The sequence below is a fragment of the Hypanus sabinus genome, chromosome 1 (genome assembly GCF_030144855.1).
Source record: "Hypanus sabinus isolate sHypSab1 chromosome 1, sHypSab1.hap1, whole genome shotgun sequence".
Taxonomy (NCBI): domain Eukaryota; kingdom Metazoa; phylum Chordata; class Chondrichthyes; order Myliobatiformes; family Dasyatidae; genus Hypanus; species Hypanus sabinus.
In genome coordinates this window covers 78185539-78198610 of record NC_082706.1, presented here as the reverse complement: position 1 = coordinate 78198610, position 13072 = coordinate 78185539, and the positions used below count along the sequence as shown (strand labels likewise).

The window sequence follows — 13072 nt, the reverse complement described above, 5'->3', positions numbered from 1 at the left end:
CCAGATGGGGTACTAGAGCGAGTTCTAAAAGCAGTGCTGATCAACTGGATGGAGTGTCCACTGAGATCTTCAACATCTCGCATTGGCAGTCTGGGGTACCCCCTGCTCCATGCAGACTTTATCTTTATACTGGTGCCTAAGAAGAATGTGATAACCTGCCTCAATGACTATTGTCCAGTAGCATTTATATCCTCAGTGATAAAATATTTTGAGAGGTTGGTGATGAAGCACATTAACTCCCAACTGAGAAATTACTTGGATCTGCTCTAGTTTCCCAACTGGCACAACAGGTACACAGCAGATGCCCTTTCTTTGGCTCTTCACTCAATCTTGGAACATCTGGACAGCAAAGACACATGCATTAGGATGCTCTTTATCAACCACAGCTCAGCATTCTATATTATCCCCTCAAAACTAATCAATAAGCTTCAAGACCTTGGCCTCAAAACTTCATTGTGCAATTGGATCCTCGATTTCCTCACTTGCAGACCCTAGTCAATTTGGATTGGCAACAATATCACCTCCACAATCTACACCAGCACAGGTACTCCACAAGGCTATGTACTTAGCCCCCTGCCCTACTCACTTTACACTTATGACTGTGTAGCTAAACACATTCCAAAGCCTCAGGACTCAGACCACCAGGTTAGGAACACTTATTACTCCTGAACCAACAGGCTCTAGAACCAGAGGAGGTAACTTCACTCAACTTCACTTGGCCCATCACTGAAATGTTCCCACAACCTAGGGACTAACTTTCACTTAGTTGAACCACCTCTCATAGCTATTACAGCCAGAAGTCCTGATGAAGTGATTTGGCCCGAAACATCGATTGTTTACTTTTTTCCATAGATGCTGCTTGGCCTTCTGAGTTCCTCCAGCATTTTGTGTGTGTTGCTTGGATTTCCAGCATCTGCAGATTTTCACTTGTATGTGACAGCCAGCAGTCTTTTTGAATAAGCCTCTATTAGCTTTGCACAACATGGTAGAGCAAGATCTGTCCATTCGTCCTTGCAAAGTTGCTCAAGCTGTGGCAAGTTAGTTGGGAAGGGGCAGTGGACCTCGATCTTGAGGTCTTGCCAGAGATGTTTGATCGAGTTAAGGTCCAGACTGACTGGGCCACTCGAGGACATTAATTTTCTTTATTTGCAGACACTCCATAGTTGCTCTGGCATTGTGCTCTGGGTCATTGTCTTGCTGAAAGATGAACTTCCTCCCCAATTTAAGCTTCCTGGCAGAGGCTAGCAGGTTTTTATCCAGGATCTTTCATCTTCCCATCAATCCTGAACAGATTTCCAAACCCTGTTGCTGAAAAACATCCCCATAGCATGATGCTACCTCCACCATATTTTACAGTAGGGCTGGTGATATTGGGCTGATGCGCAGTATTAGGTTTATTATTTATGCGCAGTATTAGCTTAAAAGTTGACGCCAAAAAGTTCCACTTTAGTCTCATCCAACCACAAGACATTTCTTTTAATGGTATGTGTGGCCTAGATAGAGTGGATGCGGAGAGAATATTTTCTATAGTGGACGAGTCTAGGACCAGAGGGCACAGCCTCAGAAGAGGGATACCCATTTAGATGAGGAGGAATTTCTTTAGCCAGAGGGTGGTGAATCTGTGGAATTCATTGCTATAGACAGCTGGATAAGCCAAGTCAGTGAAAATACTTAAAGGGGTGGGGAGGGGGTTGATCGATTATTGATTAGTCAGGGGGTCAAAGGTTATGGGGAGAAGGTGGGAGGATAGGGTTGTAAAGGATAATAAATCAGCCATGATGGAATGGTGGCAGACACTCGTTGGACCAAGTGGCCTGATTCTGCTTCTCTGTCTTCTGGTCTTATCTTATGGTCCTATGTCACTTCTAAGGATTTGATTCACTTTTTTTTAAACCAACAATGCCACTCCTCTCTGCCCTCCTGCGTGGCTTTTTCACGTTAAGCTCCCAACTGTGACCTCCTTTCGACTATGACTTGGTGATGACACAATATCTTATCCGCTGATTTCTAACCAAGCTATAAGATAACCTACCTTATTTCGTACACTGCATGCATTCAAGAATAAAACTTTGAATTCTGTATCCACCAGCTGTCTTTCCATAATGGAACAATGAGGACTACAACATAACTTCCTGACTCTTTAACTCAGTTCTTCAACCAATAAAGGCAAGCATGCCATATGCCTTTTTTACCACCTTATCAACTTGTGTAGCCACTTGCAGACAGCTACAGACTCAGATCCCTCTGAACATTAACAGTTTACCATGTTCCAAAGTGCAACACTCACACAGTCTGCCAAGTGGGGCTTTGTCACAGCCTTACTAAAATCCACATAGACAAAATACACTACGCTACTCTCAATCACCTTTGTCACCTTCACAAAAAACTCGATCAAGATTGTAAGACAAGACTTGCCCTGCACAAAGCTATGCTGACTGTCCCTAACCAGGCTAAATTTTTGCAAATACACATAAATCCTATCCCTAAGAACTCTGCAATAATTTCTCTACCACTTATGTTAGGTTTACTGACCCATCATTCCCTGGATTATCCTCATTTCCCTTCTTCAATGAAGGAACAACATTGGCTAATCTCCAGTTCCACAAAATTGGAAAATAAAGAGCATGGCATTCATAACATTACAATACACCTGACCAACCTCAATTTTGTAGGCAATAGAAGTATCCAAGACAATGTCTCAACCAAAAGCTCAAGTTGTTGGGAATTGGAACCAGCCCCACAGCAGATCACAGAGCAATGGATACTGGCTCTTCCAGCCAACCTCTGACCAGGGTTCCATTTCATGCATTCAGCCCATGCCATACAATTCATAGTACAAGTCCTTTGCTGGTTTGATTTTCCGACAAACGTTACCTCACACTTATCTGTAACTCTAATCTAAATATTGTGCCAGAGAGCAGTGTCTTTTTTTGTGCAGCATCCAAGAGAATCAGCTAATATTCCCATTCAGAAGTACTACAACTGAAATCTGTAACCATGGGCACTCCAATAACCAACATTGTTTCAAGCCATTTGTTAAAAAACTATTATCTTCACAATTGGCAAGCCACCCAGCAAGTAAGTGTAGCAGCTGGAGGCTTGGGGAACATTTTAATTTTCTCAGAAAAAGTGATTGCCAGTCTGGATCCAGATAAAATTGAAACACAGGTCCCTACCCACTACTCCAAGATGAACCCCTAGTTAATGTAAAGTTGCTGGAAAATACAGATGAAGACCTCAGAGCAAGATTACATGACTTTGCTTCACAGAGACATGACTCACCCCAAGCACTCCAGCTCAACAGATTCAGCTTGGACCGCATGGACAGGACAACAGATGATAATTTTCTTCAAACAAATGATTTTTTTTAACCACAGAAGGGATTTGATACCAAACCATTAACTATGAACAATGAATTGAATTAAATTCTTATGGGTAAAATCCTCAAGGGATGTGGGGAGAAAGTAAACTTTGATGATCAGTCACAATCGTTTTGAATGGTGCAGCATACTCATAGAAGGCCTACTCCAATTTCCTATGTTAACTTCACATGGTTGGGACACGCGAAAACAATAGGTATAACTCTTTATAAATAAAATATAAATACCATTAAAATTTATGAAAGGACATGTACAGGTTTCCCCCGCAATTTGAAGGTACAGCGTTCCTATGAAACGGTTTCTATGAAGCCGGGAAATTAAAGTGATATTTTTCTGCAATCACTACAGCATTGTCAATCGCAGCGAAAATCTCACGCAATTGCTTCCCGTTCAGTTCCGGGACGATTTCACTTTCTGGCTGTTCGCTACTGCATTCAGTTTCAGTTGTTATCCTTTCCGCTTCATCAGCTCTTCATCTCTCAGTTCTTGGTCATGGGATGCCAAAACCTCTTCAACATCATCTTCCTCAACTTCCACAAACCCTTAGCCAAACTCACTATATCCTTACTTTGTTCAACACGATCGAAACACTTAATTATGTCCAGTTTTACGCTAACTATAACATCTATACGCGCTCTTTTAGGCTTTTAGAACTCAACTTGCTAACAGATGCACAAAATAAATTGAGATAAAGCACAGATGCTCACAGGCATGTGTTTAAGCAATGCCAGCTAGAATGCATTTCCATGGGAGGAGCTTGGCAGCTCGGCGCGCGCTGCCTTTTTTCCTAACAGTGAAAACACCTTCAGTTAGTGAAAACAGGTAACTAATGCAGGTCTTTCGTAACAGCAAGTTGACGTAAAGCGAAAGTTTGAAAAACGGGGGACACCTGTATAAGGAAAGCTTCTAGTTTTATAAACATTTACTCAGATTGCCCAGGAATGCCAAAAGATCACAGCATTGCCTTCCAATGACAAAAATGTGTTGCACACCAGATATGAAGAAAAACTTAAACCTTTAAGGTCAAGATTCAATCTTACTCTTGGTTTTGTAAAATAATATGCTAGATTACCGATGAACATCCAGCATCATAACCAGATTAGAAATGTAACAAAATATCTAACAAAATGATCTTTGAACTTCCAACCTACCTCTCTGGCAATATGGCTCAGTGCTTCATCTTCCGCTGAGAACCTATCTTTGATAGGTGTCCGTTTTCTTCCAGCACCTGGTGTCCCCATTTTCTCCAAATGATTAAATCCAATGTCTTCTAGAATATTCAGGACTGCAGAACCAAATATAATTTGAACAGGTGCTCCCTTCTATGGTTGTGCTGTAAAGGGAAAATAAGCCATAATTTTTTTCTCTCTTGCACATCCTGAACTTGCATACAAATTAAAATTTAAAATGCAAAATTTACAAATGTGTTCAAATTCATGAATCAAGATACACATCCTATGGTTTAGTACAATGGTTTTACTTGTCAACTGCAGAAATATGTCTGAAATTCTGAAGTCTTTATGAACTTAAAACTTTTACAAAATGTAATGTGACAAAATAGAACCTGTGTGATCCCAGAGTGCTTTGCTGGTTTGTTGATGTGTTTGGATGGGAAGTTTAAAAGCATGTAATCTGTAGCAGGGTGTGTGTTTTATGGCAACAGAGAAAAACAGAACAAAGCTGTTGGGGAAAGGGAGGGAAGCCGCAAAAACAAATGGGCTCATTAAAGACAAATGTAACTCAATCAAGACGGATGCAGATAAGAAAGGAATGCAATTGAAGGAAGACTTACTGGTCTCCATAAATGTAAAAGAATGATCTGTTTTGAGCAGTAAGATTGAAACTCCTACCAACGACTTAATGTATGGAGTTAGACTTCCCCTTACAAGTAATAAGTACGCTAATATTTTGATCCACTCTGAGTTTGTTGTAGTCCGTTACTGTGTACATAGAAGATCTAGCTGAATACTACATGAAACAAACTACTATTTCACTTCTAAACAAATTACAATATTAAAGTATTTATGCCCTAACATTTTTCCATTGATCTTCTATAATTTTAGTGCTGCAATGATCAGAGTGGTGTTCTGACTCCATTTTCATACTCAAACTGAAAGCAAAACCAAGCTGATAGTTCAGTTGCTTTGGGTGTCAAAGTCGTGCAACTCTTGTTACCAGGTATCTTTGGAAGGCTCCTATTTTCATTGAATTCCAGAAAAAATGCACAGACCATAAAGTCACTTGAATGAAGACAAGCACAATCTCATTGTCATCATAGTAAAATGGATTTCTCATTGTCCAGTTGTTGTGGATAAGTGTACTTTACACCCTGGTTTGGAAAGACTATGTCTTGTTTGACGTTATACACCTACATAGTTAAGTGACAATAAACTTGACTTGACACCATAAACAAAAACCAAACAAGCGTACAAGGGTTAGTAGAATGGATGCAAAATAGCCAAATCAAATAGAAGAATCAAGAAAGAAGACCCCCTAACTTAGGCTGGGGATGGAATTAGAATGGATTGTTAAAATAGAAGAGTTCAAGAGCTGGAGATACCCTGCTGCCCATGGTCAGGCAGAGCACAAAAGACAAAACAAGCAACAGGTTACAGAGATACAGAAACTGTGTTGCAAAAAAAATCTGAAATCCAAGAATGAGAATTTTATATGCAGTGGTAATCGCAGTCGCCGTCAGCAAGGAATCAAAGAGAATTGCTGTAGTTACAGAGAATGTCATCTCACTGCTCCAACAGCCCTGCCCTCTCTGTAGTCTTGGAATGAAGTATGACAGCAAATAATTCAGAAGCTAGTATCACCTAGATTATATATTAACCTATCCAGTACTCCAATTGTTTAGGACGGTGAATAGGTTGGATTTGTCTACAATTAATTCCTTGGTCTTACCGACGTTAAGGTTGTTGCTGTGACACCACTCAAATCAGCTAATCTATCTCGCTCCTATACACCTCCTCGTCACCATCTGAAATTCTGCCAACAGCGGTTGTGTCATCGGCGAATTTATAGATGGAGTTTGAGCTATGTCTAGCCACACAGTTCGTGGGTGTAGAGAAAGTAGAGCAGTCGGCTAAGCACACATCTTTGAGGTGATTGTCAGTGATGTTATATCCGATCCGCACTGACTGTGCTCCCGATGAGGAAGTCAAGGATCCAGTTGCAAAGGGAGGTACAGAGGAGAAAGATGAAGGGTGACTTATAGAGACTCTCAAAATTATGAGAAGTTTAACGAAGGTGGATTTTCACCGTTCCCCCCCCCCCTCCCCCAAGGGTAGGGGAGCATAAGACGAGAGAACATAGATTGATGGTGAAAGATTTACAAGGGATCTGACAGACAGTTTGTTCCACACACAGTGTGGCGGGTGTTTGGAACAAGCTGTCAGAGGTAATGCTAGCGACAAGTACAATGACAGGGTTTTAAATACATTTAGAGATATGGGCAGATATATAAAGTGGAAAAGTGGGCCAAGCGCAGGAAAATGGGTGTCGCTCTGGTAGGGCAACACTGTGGGCATGGATAAGCTGTGCTGAAGAGCCTGTATCCCTACTCTCTATGATCGCCCTCTCACCATCTGCCCAAGGAAACCCCACCTCATAACTTGTTCCGCAGATTGAAACACTTGGCAAAAAAAAATCTGCTTGGACAAGAGCCAAACACAGGGTGAGAATTACAGGCCCAGCAAGTTGGCTCAGCCTGGGGCGGAGGTGCGGTTTGTCCCTGCTCCACACAGGGACAAGCCGGGAGGAGATGAGTTCTACACCGATCGTTGGGCGGAATAATCAAGGGGCCACCCTCGGCCGAGCCGCTCAGGACAGCCGGCCAAGCCCTCGGCAGCTCAGTGAATCCTCCCCCGAACCCACTGCTCACTCACAGCTCGGACATTGCCCACGAACCACAACCACGGCTCTTTTCTTCGCTGCTTTGACAGGCGGCCGTCCGCAGTCGACGTCACCTCCCTCACACCCCTATGTGCGCGCACTCGACTTCCGGCGCCGAGAACGCGGCCGCGGCTCGTACCCGTTCCCGCGCATGCTCGTTTACTTCTCTTTCTGAATAGCTGAGAAAACCTCCTCGCGTGAAGAGAAATCTGTAGGTTGTCCTTCCCTTCCTCCCACTTTCTAATTCTGGCAGCTCCCTCTTCCTTTCCAGTCCTGATGAAGGGTCGACTGTTTATTCATTTGCATAAATGCTGTCTGACCTGCTGAGGTCAAAGATTCAAGATTCAAAGTACATTTATTATCAAACACACACAAGCCTTGAGATTCTGTTGATGCTGGAAATGCAGAGTATCGCACACACACACACACACACAATGCTGGAGGAATTCAGCAAGTCAGGCAACATCTATGGAGAGGAATAAAATGTTGATGTTTAATTTGGACAGTCCTGATGAAGGGTCTCAGCCTGAAATGTCGACTGTTTATTCCTCTCCATTGATGCTGTCTGACCTGCTGAGCTACATAATTTGTGTATGTTGTGTAGGTGAAATCCGATGATTCTCAGCAATTTAGGTCCATCTCAAGCCTCCATATGGACCACAACATTTTTTTTAAATGATGAGGGCTTAAGGTATTCAAAGTAAATTTATCAAACTTCAATAAATGTCACCATATGACCTGAAATTCATTTTCTTCTGGGCATTCACAGTAAATGGAAAGAAACACAATAGAATTGATGAAAAACTACATACAACACAGACAACCATATGTGCAAAAGACAACAAACAGCAAATACAAAAAGAAAAGAAAAATAATAATAAATAAGCAACAAATATCAAGAACACAAGTTGTAGAGTCCTTAAAGGTGAGTCCATAGGTTGTGGAATATTTCAGTGTTGAGGTGAGCGAAGTTGAGTGCAGTTATCCCCTTTGGGTAAATGCCCAATGGTTGAGGAGTAGGAACTGTTCTTGAAACTGATGGTGTAGGGCTAATTCAAATCTGAAACTCTCTGTAAACACTACTTTTGTTGTTCAAAATTTAAGTGAAATTCTAATTCTGTAGAATATTGCTTAACCAACTATGTGACAACGAACGTATCAACTTTTATCAATATGGATATCAATTTGGTATGGGAAAGTTGCATCTTTCTGGCCTCAGTACTGAATGATCTAATTTTAGATAACTCACTTTTTTTCTGTTTTTAGAACAGGTGTATATTACGGCTTTGTGATATTGGTTCATTTTCTTCACTTTCCATCGGAAAAACCTGATATGCCGCTTAGCTCCAACAGTCCTGCATGAAATACAGTATCTGTGAAGCATTAACTTTCCACAGATGGTGCCTGACCTGCCGAGTGCTGTTTTCAAAACTTTTAGAAGCTACAAAGATCTTGGTTAAGGATGCATTTATTTTTAAATATACGCTGATGGTGGTGAATATGATGGGTTAGTATAATATGGAGGTAGGTGAAATAACAGGTACAACAATAAAAAAATAAAAGAAATTTGGACAGGCACGTGAATAAGAAAGGTTTAGAAGTATATGAGCCAAGGACAGGGTAATGGGACTGGCTGAGATGGGCATTGTGGCAGGCTTGGATGTATTGGGCCCAACAGGAGCCTTTTTTTGCTAAATTGCTCCTTAACTCTAGGGAGCTAGGAAGGGAAATAGACTAGTATGATCAGAAATAAGATTGAGGTAGCAATATGATAAGACTGAGGCAACAATAAGGAACTCTCATGAAAATGACAGTCTCATGACAGATTTTCATGGGAAATAGGATAGAAGTTACCAGAAGATATTTGATTAGGATGAAGATGATGGAGAAATATTTAGAAAATTTGATCAAGTAAACTAGGAATACAGAAGTGTCAGATAAATAGATTATTTCTCTGTTTGAGGAAATAAAAGCATAAGATTTCTGTACTTGTTGGAGGTGAGTACACGGCAGGGTGAGTAAAAATTACTGATAAAGAGATAATAGGTTTTCTCTGGAATAAAATATGGTTCTTAAATATTATAAATGAGAGCAGAACATACTTCTTCCTTTGGTCCAATTAAATGGATGGTTTTGACAATTATACCATAAAACTATAATACAAAGAAGCATAGTTAGGCTATTCAGCCCATTTTGTCTGCTTCAGCATTTGAACAAGGCTGATTTATTTTATTTCTCAACCCCATTCTCCTGCATTCTCCCTGCAACCTCAGATTCACTTACTAATCATAGACTTATCAAACTGCTTTAAATATACCCAATAACTTGGCCTTCACAGCCATCTGAGGCAATGAATTCTACAGATTTAGCACCCCCTAGCTAAATAAATTCCTCCTCACCTCTATTCTAAACGAATGTCCTATTCTGAGGCTGTGCCCTACTGCTCTAGACTCTCCCAATACTTGAAACATGTGAAACATCCTCTCCATGTCCATTCTAAGTAGGCCTTTTAATATTCGATAGGTTTCAATGAGATCCCACCTCATTTTTCTAAACTCCAACAAAAACAGGCTCAGGGGGATCAAATACTTCTCACACATTAACCCTTCAGTTCCTGGGATCATTCTTGTAAAGCTCCTCTAGACCCTCTCCAAAGCTAGCATGTCCTTTCTTAGATATGGGGCTCAAACCTGCTCACAATTCTCCATCTATGGTCTGACCAATGCCTTATAAAGCCTCAGCATCACATCCTTGCTTTTTCATTCTAGTTCCTCGTTGGAAGTGAGTGTACAGCAGGTCTAACATTACATTTGCCTTCCTTACAAATGACTCAACCTGCAAGTTAAATTGTAGGGAATCTTGCATTAGGACTCCCAAGTCCACTTGCACCTCCAATTTCTAAATTTGCTCCACATTTAGAAAATATGTTTTCTCCACCTTTATTCCTCCCACCAAAGTGCATGACCATACACTTCTCTACACGTTAATGCATCAGCCACTTCTTTGCCCATTCTCCTGATCTGTCCAAAGCCCTTCAGTCGATTACCTGCTTCCTCAACACCGTTTGCCCTATTTGTATCATCTGCAAACTTGGTCACAAAGTCATTAATACCATCATCCAGATCATTAACATATGAAGTACTTTAGCGGATCCAACATTGACCCCTGCAGGACACTACTAGTTACGGGCAGCCAAGCAGAAAAGGCCCCCTTTACTCCCAGTCTGCCTTCTGCCAGTCAGCCATCTTCCATCCATGCTAATATATTTTCTGTAATACCACGGGCTCTTATTTTGTTTAGATCCAGTGAATATAGAGAGCAGTACAGAGGTACCCAAGTTATCTGCATCTGCATCCACCACATAAGCAACTGTACTCTGGAACTCTGAGAGGAGGATAGATTTGGTGAAACGCTGGTCATAATCATAATGCATCCTTTCGTATGAAAGTGATTCTATGGGAGTGCAAATGTTTCAACCTCTTTTAAAAAGTGAAGACCACAAGACCAACAAATGTGCACCCAACATCACAAGTGAAGTAATAAAATGGACCAATGAATTCAAATATAAGAAACAGAAGCAGAAGGACAAGATTAAGCTTTAGTTACTATCATCATAACCTCCTCAAAAACAAAAAAAACTTTGATCCTCCACCTTTGCAACCTATCCCAAATCTCTTTATCCTCTATCCAGTTGATAAATTCACTGCTATTTTCAAATTCCTAGACCTCACTCAGAGTTTGATATCAAAAGCTGCAATCTCTATGCTCTATCAGGCCAACTCTTCATAAATCAATGCATCAAGGCTCAGCAGCCTTGATCTGCCTTAGCAGCCTTACAATCTGCCTAACCAACTGCAAGTAATTGAGCCAATAGATCATTACACAATGATACAGACTAATTAACAAAGCTAATTTTACCAGCTAAGTTTCTGTTCTGGCTCAACTTCATCAACCACGGCACCCTATTCGTATTTGTGACAAAAAGGGTTTGATGTTTTTCTTTGATAGGATTCCATGGTGTTTTATTTTTGTTTTCTACCTGTCTGTAGGGAAGATGAATTTTAGGGTTGTATACTCCATAGACACTTTGATTATAAGTATACTTTAAATCTTTAACAAAGCTAATTTTAAATATGCCAATTTGTCTCGGAAGTTTTTGCATCTTGGATTTAAGGGGGTGTCAATGAAAGTCATACTAGAAGGGTAGTTTAGAAGACGTGGTCATCGAGGACAGAGTCAAGGGTATGATTGGGCATGTTAGGTAGCTGCAGATGTGTTTTGATGACTGAAGAACCTAAAGTTAGATAATTGGGAAAGTGAAGATGTAGTCATGCTTTTAGTTCTGATATATTCAAATTAAGTTGCCCTTCTAGATCCAATTAAACAATCCATTTGCACTGTATTCTCCTTACAGCACATAGAATGTTTTGACCATTTATTTTACAGAATTTGATCATTTCAGAAAGATGCTTGTATATTGGAAAGTAACAAGTTAGCAAAGGGTTGTAACAATGTCACCAGCTGGCTAGATAGTGGTCTAGAATTCCCTGAAAGCTTTCAACACAGTTGTAGTTTATCTGCAGTTTACACTACTATTCAGTTCCAGGAAAGTATGATGTAAATAACTTTTATCATTTCTTAGAGCACAAATTAATTTCCAAAAAAATTTATGCTGCTCTCCAGTTCTTGTTTGCTCTTATTTCTCAGGTCCCCTGTGTAAAATATAATTATCAGTTTTAAATTTCCTGAATTGATGCCAATTCTTCCACTGTTTGGTGAGATTATCAACTTAGTGGGTTTTTTTTTGGATGGCACTTAAATAATGTACAAACCCATTGAACAATTTGTTGAAAGGGTAATTATTATTTCTTTATAATAATCTGTAAATGAAAATGCAAGATTAGCAATTACTTTGTCCTGTTGGGGAAAATACAATGGATTCCCATTTATTAGGACACTTTAATTGGGACCAGTACATTCCGGCCCAACTAAGCAGTTGCCCCAATTAGCTGAAGTTTCACGGAAATAGTTTAAAATGTATAATAAAGACAAACTACCTTTTAACTGAATAACAATTTATATACTTAAATGAAATACAGAACAAATCAGAATACTACAAATACCTCTAAATAGTACAAAGCTTTGTACCAGACTACAGTGCACAGTGAGGACTGCCGAGCGCATCTTTGGAGCCTCCCTGCCCTCTATTGTGGACCTGTACTCTTCCAGGTTGAATAAGAGGGTGGGGAACATCATAAAGGACTCCTTCCATCCTGCGCAAGGACTGTTTGAACTGCTTCTGTCTGGTAGGCGCTTCAGATCCCTCAAGACTAAGACTAATAGGCACTGGAGAAGTTTTTTCCCTACTGCGGTCACTTTGCTGAACAGTTGACTGCCGGTTAACTGTTGGCTAACTATTATTTGGATTGCACTACTTGTATGTATAATCTATATTTTCATTTATATTTATCATTATTATTGTTATGAGCAGAGAGACAACATCTGCCGGAAGTAAATTCCTTGTATGTGTACAGGAACTTGGCGATTAAAGTCTGATTCTGATTCTGATTAGTTCCTAATACTTACCAACAAAGAAATTCATCCATGTTGAATGTAAATGAACAAAATCAGTGCAGACATTTAGTTCAGATAATGAACTGCTTTCTTAGAATGCTGTCGATGAATGTCTCCTCCAAACCTTCATTTTCATTGTAACATTTCAAGATGATTGTCAATATCTTCAAAGTTTTCATAGTCCCTAACTCGTTGAAGTAATGAAGTTGTTTCATTGTCAC

The 13072-nt window shown here is 40.2% G+C and overlaps 1 protein-coding gene across 7 annotated transcripts in view; it reads right to left on the bottom strand.

Annotated features, from left to right (window-relative positions):
* lrrfip2 (leucine rich repeat (in FLII) interacting protein 2) overlaps window positions 1-7410 on the bottom strand; it is a 119332-nt gene extending 111922 nt beyond the window's left edge. For 6 of the 7 annotated variants that reach the window (XM_059971136.1, XM_059971147.1, XM_059971157.1 and 3 more), the window contains exons 1-2: window positions 7271-7410; window positions 4532-4713 (exon numbers count right to left, since the gene is read on the bottom strand). In XM_059971136.1, the coding sequence (XP_059827119.1) occupies window positions 4532-4621 (90 nt within the window). In that variant the 5' untranslated portion in view covers window positions 4622-4713; window positions 7271-7410. Of the gene's footprint in view, window positions 1-4531; window positions 4714-6287; window positions 6537-7270 lie in introns of those variants that run through there. The other variant, XM_059971128.1, reaches the window with a different exon arrangement.
* Window positions 7411-13072: the final 5662 nt, after the last annotated feature.